General features: G+C 37.9%; 1 protein-coding gene across 5 annotated transcripts in view; it reads right to left on the bottom strand.

Annotated features, from left to right (window-relative positions):
- Positions 1-6,344: 6,344 nt before the first annotated feature.
- Positions 6,345-26,452, bottom strand: part of GAB1 (GRB2 associated binding protein 1) — a 125,284-nt gene continuing 105,176 nt past the window's right edge. For 3 of the 5 annotated variants that reach the window (XM_007189353.2, XM_007189354.2, XM_057547516.1), the window contains 5 exons: positions 19,680-19,769; positions 17,860-17,953; positions 16,035-16,158; positions 10,561-10,683; positions 6,345-8,340 (listed from right to left, as the gene is read on the bottom strand). In XM_007189353.2, the coding sequence (XP_007189415.2) occupies positions 8,182-8,340; positions 10,561-10,683; positions 16,035-16,158; positions 17,860-17,953; positions 19,680-19,769 (590 nt within the window). In that variant the 3' untranslated portion in view covers positions 6,345-8,181. The remainder of the gene's footprint in view (positions 8,341-10,560; positions 10,684-16,034; positions 16,159-17,859; positions 17,954-19,679; positions 19,770-26,452) is intronic. The other 2 variants (XM_007189355.2, XM_007189356.2) reach the window with 1 other exon arrangement.

Here is a 26,452-nt window from a genome sequence, read left to right as displayed (position 1 = left end):
CTGAGGATCCTTCAGCTCTACCCTCTCCCACCTCCTCTCCCTCCTCCAGTCAGTAACTCTTCTTGCCTGTTTACTTGATGTCAGCCTCTGTATGCCAGCTGTTGTACTGTACTACTGTACTCTTCTTTTTATAAAATTTTTATTATATTTTGTCTGCACCACGCAGCATGTGGGTTCTTCATTGCCTGACCAGGGATCGAACCCGTGCCCCCTGCAGTGGAAGTGCAGAGTCTTAACCACTGGACCGCCAGGGAAGTCCCATGTACTACTGTACTTTTCAAGGTATTGTACTGTAAGAATAAAAATGTTTATTTTTTGTGTTTGTTTTTTATGTATTATTTGTGTGAAAAGTATTATAAACTTATTACAGTACAGTACTATGTAGCCGATTGTGTTAGTTGGGTACCTAGGCTGACTTTGTTGGACTTATGGACAAATTGGACTTACAAATGCACTCTCGGAACGGAACTCATTTGTATGTAGGGGACTTACTGTATATGCCAGTGTTCCCCTCCCCACACCTGTATCCAAATTGGATATCATTGAGTATTTTAAAATATCTGAAGGGATATTATTCAGTCTTTAAAATAACAATTCAGATAGATGCTTAACACCTGGGAAGATATTTATGACAGCAGTAAATGCGAAAAGCAGAATCCATCTGCACATTTGCAGGCAAAGAAAGGGAAGTAACACAGATTGCAAGTGTTTTTCCTCTCCTCTCCCACCATCCCCCAATTCTCTTTAGTTATACTGTTTTGCAATATGAGAATAAGAAAGAAATATATTCCAGAATGCAAGAGGCAGAAAAACTGGCCCGTGTCAGTTTTCAACACGGGTAAGCCACTCTAGCAATTTTAAACCAAAAGAAATTTACTATAGAGAATACAGAGTTAACAATCACTAGCAGGTGTATAGGTCTTTAGGAATGATTCTCAGAACAATGCCACGGAAGAGCCAGACATGGAAACAATCAGGAATCTGGGTTCACGAAACCACCTCACTAGTGGCTGAATCCAGGATCACGTGCCCCTGGCGCCATGAGGGTGCAGGAAGCTGCCACCACAGATGTTGGCTCCAAGAATATGCCATCTTAGCTGTCGACCAAGGATCAGGAACCCATCGCTTCGTCTACTAAAAGTGAATGGCTAGATTTAACAATACTGATGCTTCGCAGAGTTCCGCCTCCCGCTCCACTGAACTGTTTCTGACTTTGAATGTGACTGGTGGAAAGTGGAGGATGGGCCGGGCCCTAGCTGCAAGGAAGTCTGGGAAATGTAGTTTTTTATCCTTACAGCTTCTGAAGTACAGGATGGCACTCTAGAAAGAGTTTGGATCGATCAGCTGTTAAGCAAGCCAATCTTCCACAGACCCTTTATTTCTTTGATGGTTTGACACGGTAATAAATATGACGATTGTGAAGGATTTTCTCTGTTTGCTCTGTCTGACCTGCCCTCTTGCCTTCTCCGCCTTGCCATGTGCCCTGAGAAGATGACCTCCATGTATTGATATTACATCTCTTGGGTTATTTCTGGCTGCTGGTTGTTTTTAGCCAATGGCAAGTCATAGGAGAGGTAACCTGACTCCCTCCCTGCTGGTCTGCCATTGGTAGTGGTTGTGTCCTTTTACCTAAGACTGAAATATCTGCTGGCGTACAGCTCTTGCTGGGTGTCAGTAACAGCACCCTCCATTTGCCTCCTTAGTTCTCAAAGTGTTGATGGCTTCTTACTGTTGCTAGGGGTTTTTAACCACCCCTTGTTTGTTCCCTTCACCCAATCTACAGATTTGCAACAGTTTCTTCATCCAACTCTCTTCAATTACTCCTTTGAATGTGCCATCTTTTCCTCCAGGGCTGTGACCGATGTAATGACAGATAAGACATAGTTTTTATCCTAAGGTGCATATAGCTAGGTAGATGAGCTAAACACAGCCATCTATTATGGACTGAATTGTGTCCACCCAAAATTCATGTTGAAGACCCAACCCCCCCATACCTCAGAATATGACTGGTTTTGGAGATGGGGCCTTTAAAGAGGAAATTAAGGTTAAATGGGTCATAAAGGTGAGGGGCTCATTCAATATGGCTGGTGTCCTTATAAGAAGAGAGTGTGACACCAGGATTCCCATGTCCAGAGAAAAGGCCAAGTGAGGGTAAAGTGAGAAGGCGACCATCTACAGACCGAGGAAAGAGGCTTCAGAAGAAATTAAACCTGCCTACACCTTGACCTCTAACTTCTAGCCTCCAGAACTGTGAAAAAATAAATCTGTTATTTAAGCCACCCAGTCTGTGGTGCTTTGTGATTGTGGCCCTAGCAAATTAATATACCATCACAAAAGCCAAAAGTGAAAAACAGAAGAGACTTGCCAATTTTGTGACTTTCAGAGGAAGGTGCTAGCACCTCTGGGTGGGGTAGTTGAGGGAAAGCCTTGTGGAATTAAGTTGGAACTTGAAGGTTGGAGAGAATAACGTTCCCTACTTCACAGTATTATGAGGATTCAGTAAGAGTAAATATAAAACACAGTGTCTCAATAACTGTTGAATAGCTTTGTAATTTATAAGGACACAGAGCTAAACTCATAGACCCAGGTTCAGAACTATCTCCTGACTTCCTGTGGCCTACTCTTTCCAGGCTTTATCTTCTGACATTTTAAAGTTCTTAATTCTCAATACACTTGAGTTCCTTGGTCCTTAAGGCCCTCCATCTTTGGTGTCATCTCTTAACACTCAACTCTGCCTTTGTGATAGCTAGCTTCTAAGATGCTGCCAGCAATCCTTACTTCCTGGTATTCATGTCCTTGTTATGTCTCCTCCCACAATGAATAGGGAATAGACCCAGAGAAAGAATCTATCCATCCATCCATCCATCCATGTATGCTGTGTATCTATCTATGGAAATCGAGGTTTACTTTAAGGAATTGGCTCACAGAATCGTGGGGACGGCACGTTTGAAATCTGTAGGGCAGGTTGGCAGCCCAGAAATTCACACAGGATTTCTATGTTATGGTCTTGGGGCAGAATTCCTTCTTCTGTGGGAAACTTCAGTTTTTGCTTTGAAGGCCTTCAACTGATTGGATGAGGCCCATCCACACTATGGAGGGTGATCGGCTTTATCTAAACGGATTGTAATGTTAATCACATCTACACAGTATCTTCACAGCAACGTCTACACTAGTGTTTGAACAAACAAACGGGCACCACAGCCTAGCCAAGTTGACACATTAACCATCATGATACCATATTGGAGAAAGTGGGCTTTTAAAACATTTATGTGATTTTTTCTTTTCTGTACCAACACATACTGAGTCCTCCAAATGCTCTGGGCACCACACACAAAATCAGAGACATGTTGAGCTACGAGTGAATCACCAACATAACCATGATTAAAAGTAATAAAATCCTGTCTAATGAATTATAGGAATAAACTTTAGGAACTTAATTTTCTTCCCAAACTTCCCAAGTATGATCTAATGACATAATGACAGAGTCAGAGCTGCAAAATGCTGCGACTTATGGTAATTCTTGGGGTTTTATGAAGCACTGGAGGTGTCTGAAAACTTTCCTAGAAATGAAGAAGCCCAGCCAGCTATCATTTCCCAAGTCATGTTTGGAATGTATTTCCTGATGGTAAAGGTTGCACACAGGCCCTTACTCATTGGCCTTTTACTCAACAGTGCTGGTAGCATTCACTACATGAAGGAATAACGCGCATACGCGTAGGGCAACTGGATCTCAGGAGCTTTTCCTCTTTAGTTAGAGCATGACTATTATATTTAGCATGATTTAGTGGTATCCTTACTGCAGAAAATGAGTGACCCTATAGAAGTAGAACTGGGAAGCGTAGTTAACGGCAGAATTGGGTTTTTGATTTAGATAAAGACTCTAAGGAAGGGTTGGAAATAGAAATTTTATGTCCTTATTGGGTCACAGTTTCAGTATCCAAATTGACTATTTAAGGTCTTGAAACCAAATTGTTTGAAAAGTTTTATTTGGTAGCACAAAATATCTACAATTGGATCTTTACAAAAGAAGATGTGCAAGAGGGGAGAAATAAATTTATACATAAGATTTTGCTGTGGAAATTTGGAATGATTATCAACAATTGATTTAGGTTACAAGAACTCACACAAAGCCATATCTTTTTAGTAAAGGAAGCCAGAAGCTATGTTAATCCCTTGATGAAACAGTCTGTTGCAACTCACAATATGCATTATACTGATCCTAAAGAAAGATAAGTCTGTGGAGGATGAACTAAATTATTTCAAGCTGTAGTGATATATAAACATATTTAGTCAGATTAAAACCAATCATCTCAATAACCCGACAAGTGATTTTTCATCAGAACAAGTCCATGATGTCTACAACATTCATTTGCACCATGGCTTTTCACCTCATAGTTGTTGGTATTTTAAATTATATACAGATTTACAGATAGCTGATGTTATTGACAATAACTGTTATCCTGGGATATGCCCCCCTCTCTCTCTGTATCCATTTGGTTTGGTCATGTTATGTCAATCCTGTTACAGACCTGACTGCTTATCTAACCATGGAAGATAAGACCTATCACAATGACCCAAAGATAGGAATAAAAAGATTCAGTCCCCCTTGTTGTTTCTAAAATGTTTAAGGTTAGTATATTTTTAAAGGATAATTCATTTGAAATACTAACACCAATACTGTCAATGGGCCAAATAAGGAGGCACTAAGAGTATTTGGGAATATCTAAGAATTATGCCTATGGTCTAGTGTACAGGCATAAAGTAGTCAACAGTTTAACAAAATATAAAAAATACTGTTTTCGCTAAAGGGGGAAAGCAGACAACTTCCCACTAAAAGAGAAAGGAAAACAAACACTGGTGTTCAATTTCCAGTTTGAATGCATTTATGACTATGAAGATTATGACCTTCGATGAATTAAATATAAAGAGTCTAGAGGGAATTATGACTTATGACATTAATGTACAAGTATGGCAGTATTTCTATATCAAATTAAACTTAGTCTATGATTAAATACAATGCTATATATACATACACACACTCATAGTACCTTTATGGAATTCTCTAAAATGCTCACAGTAGCTTATATGGTATTGATAAAAATAAAGATGAAAATGTATAGAGTGTAGATAAAAACCACTTTTATAGCTTTCTAAGGTGATGCATCCTGTGGGTTAAATAGCTTAAATTATTCAAGTCTGAATTTTGAGTTTTGAAAGCAGAGCTGAGCACTGGTATTCAAACTTTCATAAAATTGTACAGTTTTTCAAAATAAGGAATAAAAGGTAGAGAGCATCAAACGTGGGGGAAGAAAACTTCTGATTTATAACACAACTGTTACACAGTTAACCAGTGGTGTTCAACCCATGCCTGGCCGAAACTCAGCTTCTTGTGGGCGATCAGGGGTATTAAAGAGTTTGATTCAAATTTTGTTTTTATAAAAGTGTGTAGTTTAAAAACTTAGTAAAAATGCACATTCTAAGGTGTTACATACACTATTTTACCACACTGGAGGCTGCTTATGTATAAACTTCCACTACCAGGATAATTTACTTTTATATAAACCTGGGAATACAACTTTACCTATCTCTAGTTAAAGAATCTCCTGAAATGTGTGTTTAAACCCTATTATTATTTGTACTTACTTACATTTGCATGAAGCAAAATTCTCTTGATAGTATGCGAATAAAACAAGGCATAGAAACAGACTGGCAGCTAAGGTATCACCAACTATCTATAACCCCAATTTCACATTTGTGTTACTTAGAAATGTTATTCTTAGTAATGTTCTAAGACAAGTAAACATAAATGTGGACTCAAAATACAGTTACACTGATCAAATGGACCTTCCAGGCTTTACATATTGGGCTTACACAAGAGTTTACTTAAAAGAGATTCTAGTGCTAAAAAGTCTTTGGGAAATACTGCTCTATAAGAGACTGTCTTTTCATGTAATTTGTTAATGCAATGTTTAATGTGATTTAGTTTAACAAACTGCCTAATTTTCAATTCTTAAATTACTCTGCATAATGGGAAAATTTCTACAGATTTGAGTGCTGTGGGTCTTCAAAATGGTAACTTGTAAAAAATTGAGAAATTACACTAAAAAATTCATTATTGCCTTAGACTCTTCTGATAGGTAGCTTTTAAAACAAGATTTCTATTTTTGAATTAACAATATATTTATTGTTGTGTTCTAAATCTCAAAATATGTTTATCCTCCATGCAACACAATTTGGTATCTTCACACATCAACTGTGTTATGTGTTTTGACAGTTGAGGCACATTTCAATGATTTTCGACTCTATTTTGTGGTTTCATTATAAAACAGCTTACTCACAGCAAACTCAAACAATGTTTTTTTATTTAAAAATCCACCTCAAAATTCAGTTCTGGGTTTTAGTTTTTGTTTAAAAAGAAGCAAACATTTAAAAGCATCCAATGTTACTTGTCTACAATTCATCTTGTTATGAACGTTTTTAGCTCATGGAGGGGACATAAACCCATTACACATTGATTAGACACAGTACGGTGACCAAGGGGCCAGAAATCAGGGCACATCTGTGTACTCAGGCAACATTAGAGGTCTGCATGGAGGGAAACATGCCTCAGCTGTGGGCTCTTCAATCTCTATGCCCCCTCCAAACCCTGTTAGTAAGTCTCAAATCAGTACATAAGAGATTGTATGTAACTTAGTTAAAAACCAATCAAACCAATAACTATACCTGCTTTCTAAATTACATTGCAAAGCCAAGACAGATAAATTGTAGCCTTACTATAGATAATGTGTGGTCTTGCTATAGGACCATGTTATAGGTGAGACAGAATTATACGATACCTCTGGTGGTTTCAGAAATCTGGTTGGAAGAGGTCCGTGACTATAAGATTTCACATTATAGCAAGGCTCCAATATTTCTTGAATTGGGGCAGTGAATATAAATCACAGTACAAAATCCTTAATTCTTTTACTGGTAAAGCAATAGCTGCTACATATGAGAATCACTTATATAACATCTATTTTTTTTTTAAAAAAATGCAGATATAAAATATTAATTGCATAGGGATTTAAATAGGATAAGGCCAAGAAGAATATTAAGTAAAGTTTAAAAAAAAATCATAGAAAGGGCACTATGGTGTCAAAAGACAGAATTTCATTCTTAGAGTAATAAATCTGAACGACTGTCTACTTCAAAATCACAGTATGCTGCTATAACTAACAGTGAATGTCAATTGTGCCATTAATTCCAAACTGGAAACCAGCGTTAGAGGACTAACACGGAGACAACTAAAGCTCACTGTCTAAACCTGATTAGTGTATTAGCACATCAGTGCCTGGTACGTACCTGATTAGTTATATAATCTACACTTTGCAAAGAACGTAAAGTTTAATACATGTTGAAAATGTGAGAGCACATCGTCACCACATGCCATCAGTGAGTTGTACGCTTACTTGATAGTGTGATTATTCACTCTTTCCAAGGTGTAAGATCCCACCTGGCAGAATCTTCACTTAATGAGCCCAAAAAACTGTAATTAACAAATTATAAGAAAGTTCCACCACTGAAAACCAAATGTCCATGAACCAGAGAACAAAGTCCTGACACCAGTAGGTACATGATGCTTAGCATTTTGGAAGGCAATGAATGATGAGTCCAACTCTACTTTGTAGTTTAAGCTAACGGTTACCCCGTTAAGTTTCAGGTAGAAAGGTATATTGTGAATCTACTTCTCACGTCACGTTGTTACCCTGCAGCTGAAAGAGCAATTTCCCAGTGGAAAGTAGCTTAGTTCACGTAGCATTGTTCTTAAGAGTAGTGTGAGGAAAAACAAGAACTCCCAAAAGAATCATGTTAAGGTCCATTTGGGAATACCCAAACCAATGCTTTAAATGAAAAAGTGCATAAATACAGTAATACTACAAGTGTGTTAACTACGAAACAAATGTTTCTCTGGGAACCAAACAACAGTATTTTCCCACGTTATTTACATGTGATGAATTGTTCAGATACCACAAAGCACCATTTACACGCTCAATGGCTTGATTAAGTCTGAAAGGTCCTCTGACTTCGACTCTGTTCCGTTGAGGATCTACCTAGAGTACAAGGGTCAAGTTATCTTCAGTCAAACAGGATTTCTCCTTACAGCTCGGCCCTCTTTTGTTCAGAGACGTTAAAGCGGCGTTTTCACTTCACATTCTTGGCTGGCGTTTCAGACTCTGTGGACTGTCTCCCATCGGTCCAGGCTTCACGCGTGCTCTTCAGAGCCAGGGTCTTCTGTTGGTCAACCACGACATAGTCCACTCTCTCGTCAGCTACACTGCTGCCTGAGCCACTGCTCTTTTGCTAAAAAGCAAAGGAAACAACCCCATAAACCTCCACAGAAAAAGCCGTGCTTCTGCGTGAACTCCAGTCTTAAAACAGACACATATGCACTGTGAATAACTCTTGAAATTCTACTGGGTCACCAAAAAATCACATTAACTACCTCAGTATAACAATGTTGTCTCTCTCCTAACTGTACTCTGTTTTTCCCTTAATTTTAAAATTATTATATTTAAGAATTCAAACTAATGCTCCCATAACAGATGAAACTCCTAGAAAAGAAGGAGAGCAGACCCCTGGTTCATCTTAAGAGACATAGCTTGCTTTTAGCCTTTAGCTTAAGCTTGACTTTTTCAAGTCCTGAGAACAGGTACAGGTGTTTACTTTCAGAGTTAAGAAATGTTTTTTGAAAAGGAGTATTTCAAGAATGGCAGGCTACATAAGATCCAACTAGATACTAACTTAAAACAAATGTAATTATTAACGCATTGCTGGGCTCACTAGAAATTAAGGGAAATATCCAAGGTGTGAGGGAAATGGAGGGAGCAGAGAGCTGCTAAAGGGTCAAGACGGTGTCGTCTTCAGGATGAACGTCAACTGAGCAATGCAATCAGGAGGCCTGGGTGGGAGGCATGCAGGACCCTAAACTATCCTGTTAGGATAGGGACCCTTGAAGGAAACTGAGGTAGTCCTAGGGTGGTAGCATCACCTGCTTCCTAGCAGAAGCAAATGCAAATCCTTTCTGAAGGAAATTTAAGTCTGCAGGTTTCCCACAGATATGCTTAGCAAAATAAATTCCCAATAAAAATGTATGAACACACAAGGAAACAAGCCATCAGGTGTGTGAGAAACAGTAAACACAGATTCAGACCTCCAAGGACTTCAGATATGGAAATTACTGCATAAATAGTATAAAATACGTGCATAAAATGTTTAAAGGAATTGAAAAATAAAAAATAAAAGGAATAAGATAACAAAAAAGGAGTAAGAAGCTATTCAGATCAGGTAGGCATATTTGGGGAAAAAAAGCCAAGCAGAATGTCACTTCAGCAGTGAAAAATAAAATACTGAAATTAAAAATTAAACACATGGGTTAAGCAGAAGAATTGAGAATTAGTGAACTTGGTGACAGATCTAAAGAAATTTTACAAGTAAGCAAAGAAATGATAAAATAGAAAATATGAAAGCATGGTAAAAGATAAGAAAAACAGAATGAGAAGTTGTCTAATCAGAAACCTAAAAGGAAAGAAGAAAGAGAATAGTGGAAAAGTAATATTTAGGGAGAGAATGATTCAGACTTTTCCATAACTGACAAAAAATATGAGTCCAGAAATAAAGACTGCACAACTTCTACCAAGCAGGATAAATAAAGAAAAATCTATGTCTAGATGTCTAGACACAGTGTAGTGAACCTGCAGAACACCAAAGATATAGAAAAGATCTTAACATCAGCCAGATAGAAAAGACAGATTACCTACAAAGGAACTGCAATTAGACTGACAGCATACTTTTCACAGGAACAATGGAAGCCAGGTGACAGCAAATAGTATCTCCTATGTGTTGAGAGAAACTTACTGTCAATTAAGAATTGTGAACTCAAACTGCTCCCCCCGCAAAACCCTCAATACTCATTTTCCAGAATGAGGCAAAATAAAGACATTTCAGTTAAACAAAAACCGCAAGAATTTACCATTAACAGACTTCCATGAAAAGAACTTCTAAAGGAAGGAGGAAGGAAAATGATTAGAGAAGGAAGGTCTAAGACACAAGTAGGAATGATAAAAAAAAGAAGTTGGTAAACATGTAGGAAAATGTAAATAAACACTGTCTATATAGTAAGAATATTACTACTACTACTGTCTAATTTGTGAGTGTAACAACAACAAGAACAACAAAAAACCCTAAAACTTTTGGACAAAAATACCAAGAAAGTCAGAAAAGGAGTAATTTGAGCTAACATCGGAAAGGGAGTGAAGACCATGATTAACTTTGGAACTTTAGAATTTAGTAAGTAAGCATTTCAATGGTAATCACTAAGAGAGTACAAAGTGTGTAACTTCCATACCATTAGAGATGAAAAAATAAATTTATCAGTCTAACACTTTTGTGATTTATGAAAAAGCATTAAGTAATAGTACTAAATTTAAATTAAACACACTAAGAAAATTCCCCCAAAGGAGACCCGATTCTTCAGGTTTCAAATGGGAGCTCAGTGTATTTAAAGAATGAGGTTTCACTTACCTTACGTGGTGGCGTGGATTTCCCAGAATCTAAATCTAGATCTAGGTATTCCACTTGTTTGTCTCCTTTGGGCTTGATCATTGGGCTGCTTCCTCCATCAAGACTATTACTGCCAAAAAGATTCTGAAAGTAAAATACAACAAAATCAACTGTCAAACATTCATGAGACATACTGCTTATTACCTTGCTTGCCATCTACTCAAACCTAAATATTAACTTTAAGAGGACACAGCTTGAAGAAGTGTCTCCTTAGAAAATTAAATAATCTTTTAGGATGGGGAAAAATAAGCAATATTTTAAAAATTGATTAAAACATAGCATAGGTGAGCAAGCTAAAAGTAGTTTGAAAAGTAAAACTTGGTTCAGACTAAGACTGGGCCATCAAGCTACAGTTAACTGCAACAGTTCTTTCTTTCTTTCTTTTTTTTCCGGCTGTGCCGCATGGCTTAAGGAATCTTAGTTCCCTTACCAGGGATTGAACCCAGGCCCCCGGCCGTGGAAGTGTCAAGTCCTAACCACTAGACCGCCAGGGACTTCCCAGTTGGAATAGTTCTAACTCAACGTTATTAAAATGATATCTGTTCTCAATAACATTCTTTAACTATAGGATCCTTATAGTCCATGCTTTCAAATTAAATTTTTTTAGGGATCGACCAAGATGGCGGAGTAGAAAGACCCTGAGCTCACCTCTCAAATTAAAAAAAATTTTAAAGTTCTATATTTGAGTTAAAGGCTTTCACACTAAAATCAATTTAGAATAAGTATGGTAGCTAAGGGCTATGCATACTGACTCCATTAATAAAGTCTGTTTTGTTTCAACCACCTGGAATTTTTACCACTTAATTTTCTGTCTTCTTACCCTTTCTGTCCTAATAGGAACTGTACAACAGAAGGACTCCTCTCTAAGAAAAGAAAAAGAAAAAAGGAAGGGAGAGGACAGCAATGAACAACAAGAATGAAAAAGCTTGAGGCAGAAAAATGAAAAAGAAATAGGTTATTAGGAACATGAAGATCAATGCTAAATAAAAAGGAAAGGACGATGTGAACTTATGTCCCTACATGCACCTGCTACTCTGATCATGACAGTCTTCAAATGTGCTCCAACAAATGACTTGTTTCCATGCCTTGCTGCTTTTAACCTCACCTAGGAATGTTCTTGACTTCTCAGGACACTACATATTCATTAGGGACTTTCATCCCTGTGGCTTCTATCACATAGGCATTATTGTTCACATGTCAGCTTACACTTTTGAAGAAAACCGTAACGATGTAATCAACTTGACAATTTTATACTTGTTAGGATGAACAACATGATTTGGAAACTGCATAAATCTGGTTCTGCTGATTCTTTCATATTGCTACTCCATTTTGTTTGGGTTAAACAGACTAAGCTGTGACTTAGGGAAAGGACAATTGCTAGGAAAACACTGAGTTTACTCTTGGTGAGGGGGACATGGTCTGGGTCGCATGTACTCAGATGCAGCATGTGTGCGGCCTACTGTATATCCTACACACCGTATGCGGCATGTGTACGCAGTAGACAACCTGCACTACTGAATGTGATGGCCCTATTTGTAGGAACAGATTTTTAAACCAAATTTATCAACTACCGCTAATAAAACATTAAAAAAATATTGACAGTAACATGTAGGGCACAAAAAATGTAAGCAAGTGTCAGTGCTCAATTAGTATAAATAGCTATCCCCTCCCCCTCTTTCTTCTAATTCATGAAAAAACTGAAATTTTTTTCTGCAAATGACTCTATATTTCATTCTCACATAAAAAAACCAAGCCAGACTGCACGGTGTGTGTGTGTGTAAAATTTTGTATTCAAATGTAATGACAGAGCCCATACCTGAAATTTCCCTAATTGGAAACCCCTAGAATTATTCACGGTGTTGCAGGCTATGAAAGAAACCCTTGAGTTCATATGATGTACATGTTTAATCTCAGTAAGTTGTTCTTAAAGAGAATTTCTCAGAATTGCTAGTTCAACTGTACTCTGTCTAATAATTACTAGGACTGGAAAATTTTTCATCTTCAAGTATTGTTAAAATGTGTGTCTCTGCAAAAAAAGTCTATTTGCTCTTGATCTAATCTAATCTCAACTGGGAACAGCCTGTCTCTGCATTCTAGGCTTTAACCCAGTGTTTTTCCAAAACAGTTTAGAAAAACCCTAAGATTCCAAGAGTTATTATGAAGTGTTCTGTGAATTAAAAGAAAAAATATAGTAGTACTTTGTTTTTCTAAAATTCTTGAAAAAAATACATAAAATTATTGAACATAGTTTTGATGTTGTCGTTACAAACAATATATATGTCTTTAGTAATGATGTACTGTCACTTGAATTTCAGGCGTCACATTAAGGGTTCATTTCACGAACGCTTGACTTTGGATGTCTGTATAAATGAACAGGCAGCATCACCAGTTCACTGTTTCATTGGACACTGTCTGCTCCATGATCACCAGTGTAGGAAACAGACTGTGCTTCAACATTTCAACGTACGGAATTTAATCTTCATTGTCCCTATAAACCAGATTTGATCCAATCCTGTTTCAACTTCTCCAAGACTAATTTTTTACCGACTTCATCAACCTGAGCATGTGTTAGACCTTGTGAACTTCTATGGTACTCCACTGATGCACTGAATTCCAAGAGGTGTGGGAAATATTGCTGTAACTATCACATTCATTCCTCAGGAAAAGTTGTCTGGACTAAGATGAGCCCTTGCAGTTGCTGGCATAAGATGGAAATGTCACAGCTGACTTTTCTATTGTGAATGGCAGATGGATATTTTCACTTGGGACGTTTTTGCTTATTTCTAACCCTTAGGGCCTCAGTACCTTAGAAATTCACCATCTGGTGGTTATTTAGACACCTGTACTGGCAGGTAAAATTACCTTTCTGGCTTAGTGTTATACTATATAAAAGAACAATTTTATATCTTCCTTTCCTTTGACTTTCTGATTGTAACGGATTTTTTTCTAGATTTTTCCCTTCACCTAACACCTACTCATGACAAGTCATACTTTCAAACTTTCCTATTACAGGTCCTTTCCAATATTTTTATGTTTATTTACTATTTTGGGCAAAACAAAAGATTCTTTAGTATCTCAGAAAAGAATTACTTTTGTAATAAAAAATTCATTTAACCACCTCAAGATGAAAATTGAGGGCAATATGTACTCCAATGCAGCACTGAGGATTTACTTAGACTCTTACTAGAGTCTGTTTACTATAATGAAGAAAAAAATTAAGTTAATAAAAATAATACAACACTACTCATCAAATGGAAAAATTATGAATCCAGAAGTGAAAGTCAGTTAATAAAAATTGCCCTACCTTGAAACATTAGTGAAAATGTTATTGATATAGGTCGTTTGTATTCTAATTCAGGGTTGACATGAATATTTTAAATTATCTTATTCATTTTTGAACACTTTATGAATTTGATAATATTTTACAGTTAATTAGTTCAAGCATCAAATCAGGCTTTTCAAATCACTTAATTTTGTTCCCTGACAAATGGTCGTGAGAAACCTGTTTCTGCCTAAAGTCCATTAAAGATATAAATTCAATGAAAAAAACTGGGCTTTATACATTGAATCTCTGAACAGAATTGTTTTAAAGAAAATAAAGTCACTAAAATGTTACTCATGCCAAATTTTGACATTAGGTATTTGCTTATCAGATGTTGCCTTGTTGTGCCCCATGATCTGTTCTCCCCTTTCCACTGGGAAGGGGATTTTTAGCCGGGCCCACTGTCCCTCGGTACAAAGGCTACGGTTTCCAGTCCCTTTCGTGTTTATGTGGCCCGAGGCTAAGTTCTGGTCAACAGTTTGTACTCAGCAGTTTCTGGGAACCTTCTCTATGAGGCAATTGGGCTGCATCCTTTGCTTCTTCTTCCTTCCCTCCATTCTGCAGCCTGGAATGTGAATCTGTTGGCTGGAGTATCATCTTGTTCTATTGAGCCTGTGAGCCAGACCCAGGGGACAGCGGATTGGAGAGCAGTAAGGGGCAAGGATCCCCGAGGGCTCCTGGAACAAAAAGCTGCCACAACAACCACGGACTGACTCTCTGGACTTCTACATAAGAAAGAAATAAACATCTGTCTTAAGTCCTTGTTATTTGCTTATTTTCTGTTACTCAGAGGGGATCCTAATGCCAACTGATAGACTTATCTACTAAAAAGCAAATAACAGAGCAAGCAGTGACTCTGGTTTGAGGGAAAGCAAAAGGAAAAGATTTTTAAAAAATTAAAATTGGCTTGGGGCTTCCCTGGTGGCGCAGTGGTTGAGAGTCTGCCTGCCAATGCAGGGGACACGGGTTCGAGCCCTGGGCTGGGAGGATCCCACATGCCGCGGAGCAACTAAGCCCGTGAGCCACAACTACTGAGCCTGCGCGTCTGGAGCCTGTGCTCCACAACAAGAGAGGCCGCGATAGTGAAAGGCCCGCGCACCGCGATGAAGAGTGGCCCCCGCTTGCCGCAACTAGAGAAAGCCCTCGCACAGAAACGAAGACCCAACACAGCCAAAATAAATAAACAAATAAATAATTAAAAAAAAAAAAATTGGCTTGTATTTTTAAACATCTGAAGTATTTTCTGGCAACTACCTGATTTCTGGGGAACATAATGCTTGCTACTATTACAAAATTCTTGGGCCTTGGGGTAATAACAGTCAGTCTGAAGTAAATCAGGTTTTAACAGGTCTTCTTTGATCTTTAAGCCTTACCTAAGGATGTATTATTGAATGATTATTAAAAACCCTCGGCACAAGATTGTTTCACCCTGAGTGCGCTGACGTGGGTCTGGAGAAATGCACTATAAAATGCTTCCAGTAAAAAGTATTTTCTTGAATAGTTTCAAAAGTGAAGTACATCTTAAAAGAAATATAACTGGAAAACTTTTATGATTTTTAACTAACTTGTATCTACTTTATAGATATTAATATTACACTTTGACCCTTTATTGGTTTTAGACTTGATGATGCCGTTTTTCAAAAGCATTTTTATATGAAGTTTTTTTCTTTAATTTTTAAAATTTATTTTATTTTTTGGCTGCATCGGGTCTTCGGTGCTGCGCGCGGGCTTTCTCTAGTTGCTGTTGTGGTGCGCGGGCTTCTCATTGCGGTGGCTTCTCTTGTTGCAGAGCACGGGCTCTAGGCGCGCGAGCTTCAGTAGTTGTGGCACACGGGCTCAGCAGTTGTGGCGCACGGGCTTAGTTGCTCCGCGGCATGTGGGATCTTCCTGGACCAGGGCTCGAACCCGTGTCCCCTGCATTGGCAGGTTGATTCTTAACCACTGTGCCACCAGGGAAGCCCCCAAAAGCATTTTTAAAAAGTTGTCTTTTATCCTTTTTCCTTAAGTAAAGAAAGATGGAAGGGTAAGGTGTATGGACTGCAAGAAAGGTCTAGTGTGAATGATTCAGAAGGGCTGCTCAGGAAGAGAGACGTTAAGAGAAGATTCTACTTACCGAGTCTTCACTGGACAGGTTTGGGTTCATGGGAACATAATTCTCTTCACTGTCATGTGAGTCGCTGCTTGAAGTCGTGCTGTGCACTGAATCCGGCCGGGGAGACATGGGAAACCTGGAGGAGCTGATTACAGAGATGACCATCACAAACACACATCCTGACCAAGTTTCTCAATTCGCTTCGAAACTAAAAATGAGTGATAGTATACATTCTTCCAGAAACATTTATGCTTACAATCATTTATTGTACGCATTTATTATTGTACAATTTATCACACACATTCAAATGCACAACTAATATTTATAGCTATTTGTAAAGGGATATTTTCTTTTTTAAAAAATTTTTAAATTTTTTACACAATTTTGAAAGGTTACTTTCCATTTACGGTTATTACAAAATATTGGCTCTATTCCCTGTGTTGTACAATACATCCTCGAGCCTATCTTACACCCAAGATAAGCTCCCACTTATCTTGTAGTGGGAGGTAGTTTGTACCTCCCACTTCCCCACCCTATTCCCACCCCCCCACCCCGCCACTGGTAACCACTAGCTTGTTCTCTATGTCTTCAAGTCTGCTTCTGTAAAGGGATATTTCTGAGCATCAAAGTACCTTCTGCAGGATAAAGAAAATGTGGCACATATATACAATGGAATATTACTCAGCCATAAAAAGAAACGAAATTGAGTTATTTGTAGTGAGGTGGATGGACCTAGAGTCTGTCATACAGAGTGAAGTAAGTCAGAAAGAGAAAAACAAATACCGTATGCTAACACATATATATATGGAAGCTAAAAAAAAAAAAAAGGTTCTGAAGAACCTAAAGGCAGGACAGGAATAAAGATGCAGACGTAGAGAATGGACTTGAGGACACAGGGAGGGGGAAGGATAAGCTGGGACGAAGTGAGAGAGTGGCATGGACTTATATACACTATCAAATGTAAAACAGCTAGCTAGTGGGAAGCAGCTGCATAGCACAGGGAGATCAGCTCGGTGCTTTGTGACCACCTACAGGGGTGCGATAGGGAGGGTGGGAGGGAGCCGCAAGAGGGAGGAGATAAGGGGATATATGTATATGTATAGCTGATTCACTTTGTTATAAAGCAGAAACTAACACAGCATTGTAAAGCAATTATACTCCAATAAAGATGTTAAAAAAAAAACAACAACAAAGTACCTTCTGCAGAACAACAAAAAAAGTATTGCTAGTGATGTGGGGGATAAGTAGAAAGATATAGATATAAAAAGGAAGATTTAAGAATTACTATTTAAAAAAACTATATATATATATACACACACACATGTATTCACACACACGTACACATTCAACACAGGTTTGTAACTACAAACATTCTTTTCATTTCCCCATATACATTTAAATGAATCTCCATTAAATAATCCCCAGAAGAAACTACCGTATTTTCCAGAGCAGTAGTTCTCAGAAATTTCTAGCCTCATGAACCTTTCACACCCTTAAAATTTATTGAGAACCCCAAGGAACTTTGGTTAATATGGGTGCTATCTACTGATATTTACCACATTACATAGAAAAAAAAATTAAAAGACAAGGGTACACAAATACATACACTATTAGCTGTCACAACGATATCGTCCAATATTATGCCACCTCTGGAAAACTCCAGTGTACACTCATGAGAGAAGGAGAGTGGAAAAGCAAATGACATCTTAGTATATTCATGAAAATAGTTTTGACTTCACAGAACCCCAAAACGGGAGGCTCCCCAGACCATCCTTTGGGAACCACTGTTCTAGGTACTCTCCATTACAATGAACAATCAAGCTAAGTATTTTAAACAAAGACTTACTCTCGAGCAAAACTCCTAGTGATGGGAGATCTTACTGGGGCTTGTAATTCTTCCCATTCTGGCAAAGGTTTTATTTCTAAAGGTGCTGGCTTGACTGAAACAAAAGAGAAAAAAAGAGACTTTAGCATACAGAAATTTGGAAAACAAAACTAGACCCTCTTTCTACATCTCTATACATTATAGCCAGAGTACACCTAGCACCAGCTTAGTTTCACACTTGAAAAGAAGTTCACTGATGTTATGTGATTTTTCCAAGGTTACACAGCTAAAAAATTAGTGGCAAAAGCTAAATCAGATAATGTTTCCTGATTGTTGACTGAAAGTCTAAATAAAACTCTATTATTACAACATGTTGCTTCTTAAGTAAATATTTTATGAATATAAACTTAATGAGAACAAGAAAGACTAATGTGACCCAATTCCTTCATAGTTACTTGACTTATACTTTTCATTATTTCCTTATCTTGTTTTTTTCACTAACTTTATCCTCAAACACGGAGATTTAATCTTCTACGTAAAAACAGTCCTCATCATCAACATTGAAGCATCATTTATACAACTATACATATAAAATGATGTGTAGGAAGCAATAAACACAAAACTTCGCTAAAACCAAAAACTGAAAAAAAGAATTAATAACCAAATCTTTTAAATTAATTCAGGCCCAGTCTGGAACCAAATAAAACAAAGCAATAACTATATCTTTATGCTCAAACTCTGCTCTGAGAAAAGGCCACAATTTAACAATTGCCTCAAATTTTTAGCTTAATTTAACCAACAATATCCTTTAACAAATTAAGTAAAAATAAATGCTAATGTTCTTATTAGCTTTATTTATAAGTTGTCTTTGCTTATTTACCCTATTATTGCAGTGGACAATTAATTACTCTGCCAGTATACATTCCACAGAGCTCTTCGCCCTTAAAGTAAGACTCAGTTTTCAGAAATTCATGGCAGGAGCAAAAGAACTTCAACAATATTATTTGTTAATATTCATTACATTTTAAGATACGATTTAAACATATTAGGTAAATATTTTAGTTACATTTCATCCTGACACTCTAAAGAAAAAGTCTTCATTTTTTCCAGGCGTCCCTCCTCTACTCTTTCTTTGTCCATATATGTGTACGTTGAATCAACCAAGTTACAATTACCTTCAAACTAAAAAATAGGTAGTCATTTTAAAGGAATATGTAGATTCTCTGGGGTTGAGGCCGAAGTATTTTTGGCAACTCAAATACAAAAAAATTCGATGAGATTTTCTGAAGGCTACACTGATTTATGTTTGAGTTAAAATAATTTTGCTCACCTATACACTTAAAATGGACACGTACAGAATGCTGTGCTCACTTGAAAGCATTTCTTTAACTCTGATGTTTTCACTTTTTTTAAAACACAAAGGCTAATAGCTGCTTAGCTGTCAAATTCTAAGTAATGGCATAAAGTAATGAATCCATGGAAATGATTGTACATTGTCTCAGAACAGAATATATACATTATACATAAATACAGGAGACAATTGGAACTCACAAGCTTAAAGAAAACACTCTATTGATGTCTAAAAGGTTAAAAGAATAATGCAAAAGGGAAAGACTGAATATCATATATTATCAAATATTTAACATGCTGCTGTTAATGGCATAACAAATATACGCGTTGTGTATTATGGGAAGCATTCACTTTAGAAATTACATGCTGGGAAGTTTTATTTACAACAAAATAGTATTTAAGGCTCTTCTCCTTTACTTTTAAAGGAAACAACATCACAGAATAAATAAATTCCCAACACCCCATCCAGCATGCGGTGCTAAAGTACATACCCTTTCTTCTTGTAGCAAAGTCACCTATGGTTTGTGAATCAGTTCGCTCTAAACCATGGGGTTTGGGTCTTAAAATTTTAGGACTTTGACCTAATTGGTAAAAAGAAGATTCTCTTAATATAATGTTATTTTTTTAATCGGAAAAGCAACAGAGCCCTGAGCAGACATGTTACATCTCAAAAGCATAAACAAAAGTTTGTTTGTGGAGACTATTTCAGTCTGGCTATGCATATCATTCATGCTCAATACCATGGGAACGCGGAAGCTGCATGCAACAATGTAATAAGCAAACTGTAATAAAAGATGGAAGGGTTTTAGTGGCATAACTGCTTGGTTAGTTGTTATCTTTATTTGGAGGAAGAGAGGAAAAACATGTGTCATGTTAGTTACTCTTCTAACATGCCTTAGAAAACTGGATCCAATAAAAAATTATAAAACCTCTCAGTCAGATCGCAAGTACATCTTTTCTTTGAAGTCTGGTGTCTCATACGAAAGTACCAAGGCCTACTTTCTTAACTTGATGGAGGTGTTTTAAAAACCTTAATCTGACTACTCCTTCACCACCTGAAAGCACCCTTCTAGAGAAGTTCTATTGATACAATGTCTGCTAATCCAAAGTCAAAACCAAGACCAGCATTTCTTTTCCCTGAACACTCAGTGGTTGCCCCTGTGACACCATTTTGCAAGGATTAGATGTCTAGATTCTGGAACTGCTGACTGTCTAGCTTTAATTTGAGAATTGGAAAGCATAAATTCAGTTGCCATCATTTTTTTTTTTTTTTCGTTTAATCTCTGTCATGTACAAGTACTGCTGAAAAGCCTTATGAAAAGTACAGGTTTAATACCCAGCAGCTGGCCTCATACTTTTTCCCACTAGAAGCCTGGATGCCAGAGTAGCAATATCATTTCAATCAGGAATTTAAACTACTTCATTCTCAATGGCACCAAATTCTCTTTTTTCTTGGCATGTACAAAACTGAGTTGACCTCTATTAGATGGAAAATAATATTAGAGTTCGCTGATTCAATGCTGATCCCTAGCACCTTATTGACCAAAATCTACAAGTTCTTGAAAATGTGATTTTCTAGCTTATAAAACATGAAAATTTCCTAACTCTCTCAAGTCCTCTCAAGGGTACTCCTTGGCATTCTTCACAGAAAGATACCATATTAAGTGAATTTTTTAATAGTGCATTTATAAAATTTCCATGTATTTTCTACTCCATGCAAAGCTTAAGGCTGATTTTAGGACAAACGCCTCAAGGTGAAAATGTTGCCCTGAATTGAACCTAGTCACTCAAGCATTTTGGTAGCTTCATTTCTTTGTATTTTTACTGCCTGGCTCAATTTGACATTTATGTTCCAGACAGAAATGAAAGTGATACTCAAATGATGGCTCAGTATTATTTATGAGGAGAGAAAGGAAAAAAAAGTCCAAGGTGTAGGTACTTCTCCTCTGCTGCCTAGAGGCAAATACTGGAATGTTTCTCTAATTACTTAAGTGCGACAATTAAAGGGTATGAGATAAGACTAAAGCAGAGGCAGAAAATGAACCAACTTGGGGATACACTGATTCTCAAATTCTAAGGGTCAACAGTGTTAACTCATTTGAGCCTCAGCTTTTTTTTTTTTTTTTTTTAAATTATTAGCACCTTTAATTATTATTTATTTATTTATTTATTTTTGGCTGTGTTGGGTCTTCGTTTCTGTGTGAGGGCTTCCTCTAGTTGCGACAAGCGGGGGCCGGGCTTCCTCTAGTTGCGACAAGCGGGGGCCGCTCTTCATCGCGGTGCGCGGGCCTCTCACTATCGTGGCCTCTCTTGTTGCGGAGCACAGGCTCCAGACGCGCAGGCTCAGCAATTGTGGCTCACGGGCCTAGTTGCTCCGCGGCATGTGGGATCTTCCCAGACCAGGGCTCGAACCCGTGTCCCCTGCATTGGCAGGCAGATTCTCAACCACTGCGCCACCAGGGAAGCCCAGCCTCAGCTTTTAAATCCAAGACAGTTAACAAGGAGGCTTTAGCTAGATTAGGTTTGAACAAAGACATTCTTTCTTTAGCAAAGAGCACCCCATTGTGCGTTAACCCTCAGGGGTTAAAACAATCTCCCCCCCGCCCCCCCCGGGGCTGTCAATCTCTGGATCATGGGATCTGCTCCCTCATTTGGAGCACAACTTGGTAAATCTTAACCTCTGGTTCAGATCTCCCCTAAGACCCTTACTGGCATACCTACAAAGTCACCCCACATGGAGGTTCTGTAGGCTTTCACACTGCATGTTCGAAATGGAATTTATCTTCTGGGACCCACCACACCTGCTTTGTTTCCTCTGTTTGCAGTTGCCATAGCAGATCTCTTAAGAGTTACTCTAGATTCCACTTTCTCTCTGATTTCCCTGTATCAATTTTACTTTCTATTTATAATGGCAATAGTTTGTTTTCATTTATCCAAGAAAATTAAACAATCTGTAAGTTTTTTAGTCCTGGCTTCCTTTTTTTAATGTGCGCTGCACTTACCTGGTTTGCTTTTCTGCAATTGAACTCACACTGTATGGCTAAATGACCTCTACTTACACTCCAAGTGGCCTCCAAACTTGTAAAAATCACTCACTCTAGGTCCCCAAGTGGAGGCAGCAATTTCGAGTCAGGACAGGGACTTTTGTTATGCCTCCCTGTCTGATCATCTCTAAAGCGAGGCGTCAAGAACCCTGGGTTTGGAACACCGGGCAAAGCACTCTTTAAAGAAGATGCTGAAAAAAAGTGTGATTTTATAACAGTTTGCATTTAAAAATATCATTTTCCCCCTATGGTATCCTTAAATCTTAGAATGAGCTTTCTAGGGGCCGACCTGATTATGTTACTTGCCTACATAAAAACCCTTTAATGGTGTTCTCAGAATAAAGCCCGAACTCATTAGCATGGATTATAAAACCCCCAGGAGTTGGCACCTGCCAGGCATTTGGCATTCGTTCCTGCATTCATACTTTCCTCCCTCCCACCCAAGACTCTGAGCCAGTCCCCTCTTTTTAAAGGATCTGGGTATGCTGTTTATTCTGATAGAAGATCCTCTATCATCATTTCATTGCCACTCACCCTCTGAGACTCTCCTCAGAGGAGACAGCCTGCAGGGCCAAGAGCTAACCTCAACCACAAGCCCCCTTCTGTGCTAATTATGATAATGTGTTTACTTTTCCACTTTCCCAGTAAACGGGGAGCTTCTTTAGAGAAGCCACCTGTCCTTCCTTGGGTTTCGAGACCCCAGACCTATCAGAGGGTACATCCTATAACTGGGAGGCCCTTCAATCTGTTTTGATGAACTGTGGTTCTCTTAAAGCTTAATCTGATGGTGGTGTTTAATCTGATCAATGTCTTAACTTTGTGTTTGCCTTTGAAGGAAAAAAAAGAAAATAAGAGCAACTGAATGTTGTTTCAAAAGCTGATCATACCAAATATGGTCAAGGCAGTCATATGAGGTCATGCTTCAAAGAAGCAGATGCAGTCCTTTTTGAAAAGTCCATACACGATTATTATTTTTACTAGGTACTGCTTACATAAATGCAACTCAAAGTGGAAAATTTATTTTCTCTACCATTATAGGTCTAACTTAGCCTAAATTATTCACTCATCTGAAGTTTCACAGATGATGCTACTATTTCCAGTAGGCATCTCAGAAATCAAGAAAGAAGAAAAATAATTCACAACATTATTATCCTCTAATTCCAAGGAGTAATCAAGGTAGCACACTGAAAAACTTTTACACTTGTTTGAATAGTCTCATTGTATAAAGGGGACTATAATAATGATAATTATATTGGAAGGTCAGGAATATTTAGGAAAAAAACCCGCACGTGGAGGCTGTGCTGTAAAAATGCACTCTGTACTCATTTCCTTTAAACTGTAACCAACCCAAAAATCTGACTTGAGAGTCAAACTTTAATACTTGTTTATTAAAATCTAGCTATATTTACTGGTATCATTTACCCATCTTCCAAACATTTATTATAGTATAAAAGTAGTTTTTCGAAAGCATGTTAATTTTTAATCACTTTCAAAAAACTTCTTTAGAAGCTCTCTTGAGCAAATATTTATAGCAAAGATACCAAAAAGATCCACCTAGAGAAGCTCCTCGATTGGTCTTCTGGATCCTTCCTATACCAAAGTGAAGATCCAGAAGGACCTGAAGATATTTTAACCAAACGAACGTACAAAAACACAAGAAGTAACCTCGCACTGCTTTTTTAAAACCAATACAACAACTAATGGTCAGATCTACTGCAGAAAGCCATGAATGGACAAAGCCAAACAAAACAAAATATAAAGGCAGTATATCTGAGGCTTGAACAGCTGCTATATCACGTTAGAAAGAGAGTGAGTGGGCCCAGTTAAGTGCACAGATGAAATCTGGTAGATTTATGTAAGAACTTACTTTAAGAGAAATCACAATATCTTATAGAAATTTCCCAAACTTTACAAAGTTGCTTCTCCATTAAAACATAAAAGTTTCAGTTAAAGTAACCAAAACAGAATTTGTCCTGCATTTCCAATGACTCATCTGCTTTCCTAATATTTAACACAGTACATGTAAATTATGATTTTCTCCTCTGTTAATATACACAAGATATGGTTCAGAACAAATACTATTGTGACAGAAATAGTATGGGTGAAAATATAGATACCACAGTTGGGTGACTGGGTAAAGTGTCCATGAAAATACATTGAATGTAAGTGTTTAAAACATGCACGTATTTCTGCAGCTTCAATTACTCAGAAGTATTTGAAAAACTCATCCGTACTACTAACTACAGCAGCTGACATCTATAATTGGGGGTATAAACAAGACTAGAATGTCACTCATTTATTGTAGACCCTTCCCAAGAAGACGATCACAGAAGCCAGTTATACTGGGTGTTGAGTTAGTTGTATTGAGTTTTGGAACTAATCAAGCCATATTTTATAGAATAAGGTTTGCTTATTATGAGGTTTAGTTAATAAGAGATACTAAAATAATAGACAGAGCCATGTATCTGATGTCACAAAATTTGAAATGAAAACAGACTCATTAGATGCTATGCACCATGAGAAGAATTTCAGGACGAAATAAGACATCTGTTTTATGGTTTAAGTTTTTAGGATAAACTTTGCTCCAAGATCTGAATTTGGGTTTTAAAATGTTTTTCTCGAATAGCTATAACTTTCTAAAGTGACTTGACAAAGTTTGCCTTGCAATATTAGATACTTTCTCATGCCTTCTCTTGTATCATATTTATTTTAAAAAGTAGAGTAATAATAAGAAAAGCAACCCACCCCCTTTTTTTATAACTAAGACTTTAAGTAACTTCTTTACTGTTTTGCTAAACCTATTATTCTCCTTGAATTTGTCAAAAACTATGTGGCAATTTTATTCTGGGTGCTTTTTCAGTTCATTTTGTATCTAAGCAATGATACCAAATCAGTAATCTGGCCCATGAGCTCAAGATTGTCTTTCAATAGCTCAGTTAATTTTTTAAAGACTAAACACAATCTCCAAAAGTAACCAAGGGACCTACTTTGTTCTGTTCTACAAGTAGGGTCACCATTGGTTGGTTTAGAGGACTAGGACAGTCTCTCATGTACTAGAATATATAGTACTTTCACTATATATTTACATAGGGAGGTTTAATTACACCTATCTACAATATATATGATATAGAGTACACATGCCATTTTATTATGCTGCCTACATAAAATAATATGTACTATAATATGGGGGTACGTGAACTCTGTCAGACCTAGATGATACTAAAAGCATTTCATTATGATCCTAAAACTTTCCAACATGTAAATAGGGACCTTTTCTGACTCTGCGTTGTGCTTACCACATGAAACCATTAACTGTGAAATATACCGGGAATTTTCAAACTGTGTTACGCAGAGCCCGACGGGAGGAAGGAGAGGCAGGAGAGCAAAGCCGCAAGGACTCAGAGCCCCACGCCTCGCCCACAGCACACCACGTCCACATTTATGTGGGGACCTCAAGATATAAAACGGTTACGTTTGGTGTCAAAAACTAGCGATCTGCTGCCAACATGTGCTAATTACAGGAAAAGAAGGAGAGAACCAGTTTAGCATTAAAATGAGGATTTCGATGTTTCACGGACTTCCTGACACTAGTATCTTAATCCTTCCACCCTCTGTGGGCTCAATTATAAGTCTATACATGTCCAAACATACTTCTGTGTGTTGTATGCAAAGAAGAAAATGATGAGGGATGTCTAAATAGATTTAAAAACAAATGAGGACCAAGAGAAACAAAAGGAAAAGTTATCACCTAAAAAGCCTGGGATGCTCACACTGTTTCTAAAATAGCCAGCCCTGATCATGGCTCTGCTGCTAGAGCCTCTGGGGTGACCGGGGGTGCGACCGTCTTTCCAGCTGTCCGAGCAAAGGTGGGCCCCTTGACCCAACAGCAGCCAGCGTGTGGGCTCGCCTGCAACCTACAATCTATCTTGTGGCCTGGTGTGGACAGACAAACGAGACCAATCAAAGCTGCGCTGAGCGATCTGGAGTGAGTCAATAATGAACAAGGCAATTAGCAACAGATGTGGAAGCTGCGAGGGCCCATAAAAAGGAGCCATAGGGCGGAATCGAGGCCACGCAGGGCTATCAGAGGCCAAGGCTCTCTGACAGCAGCACGTAAAGTAGAGGATGCAGCGTAAAAGAAAACAGGAGAGAAGGAAAGAATGTGAGGGAGAGCAAAGCAGGATCAAAGAGTTTCCAGAGGACAGAAATGCAGGGAGGGC

Source organism: Balaenoptera acutorostrata, chromosome 5 (genome assembly GCF_949987535.1).
Source record: "Balaenoptera acutorostrata chromosome 5, mBalAcu1.1, whole genome shotgun sequence".
NCBI lineage: Eukaryota > Metazoa > Chordata > Mammalia > Artiodactyla > Balaenopteridae > Balaenoptera > Balaenoptera acutorostrata.
Note: the sequence above shows the minus strand (reverse complement) of the source record. Positions and strands in the feature narration are given on the sequence as shown.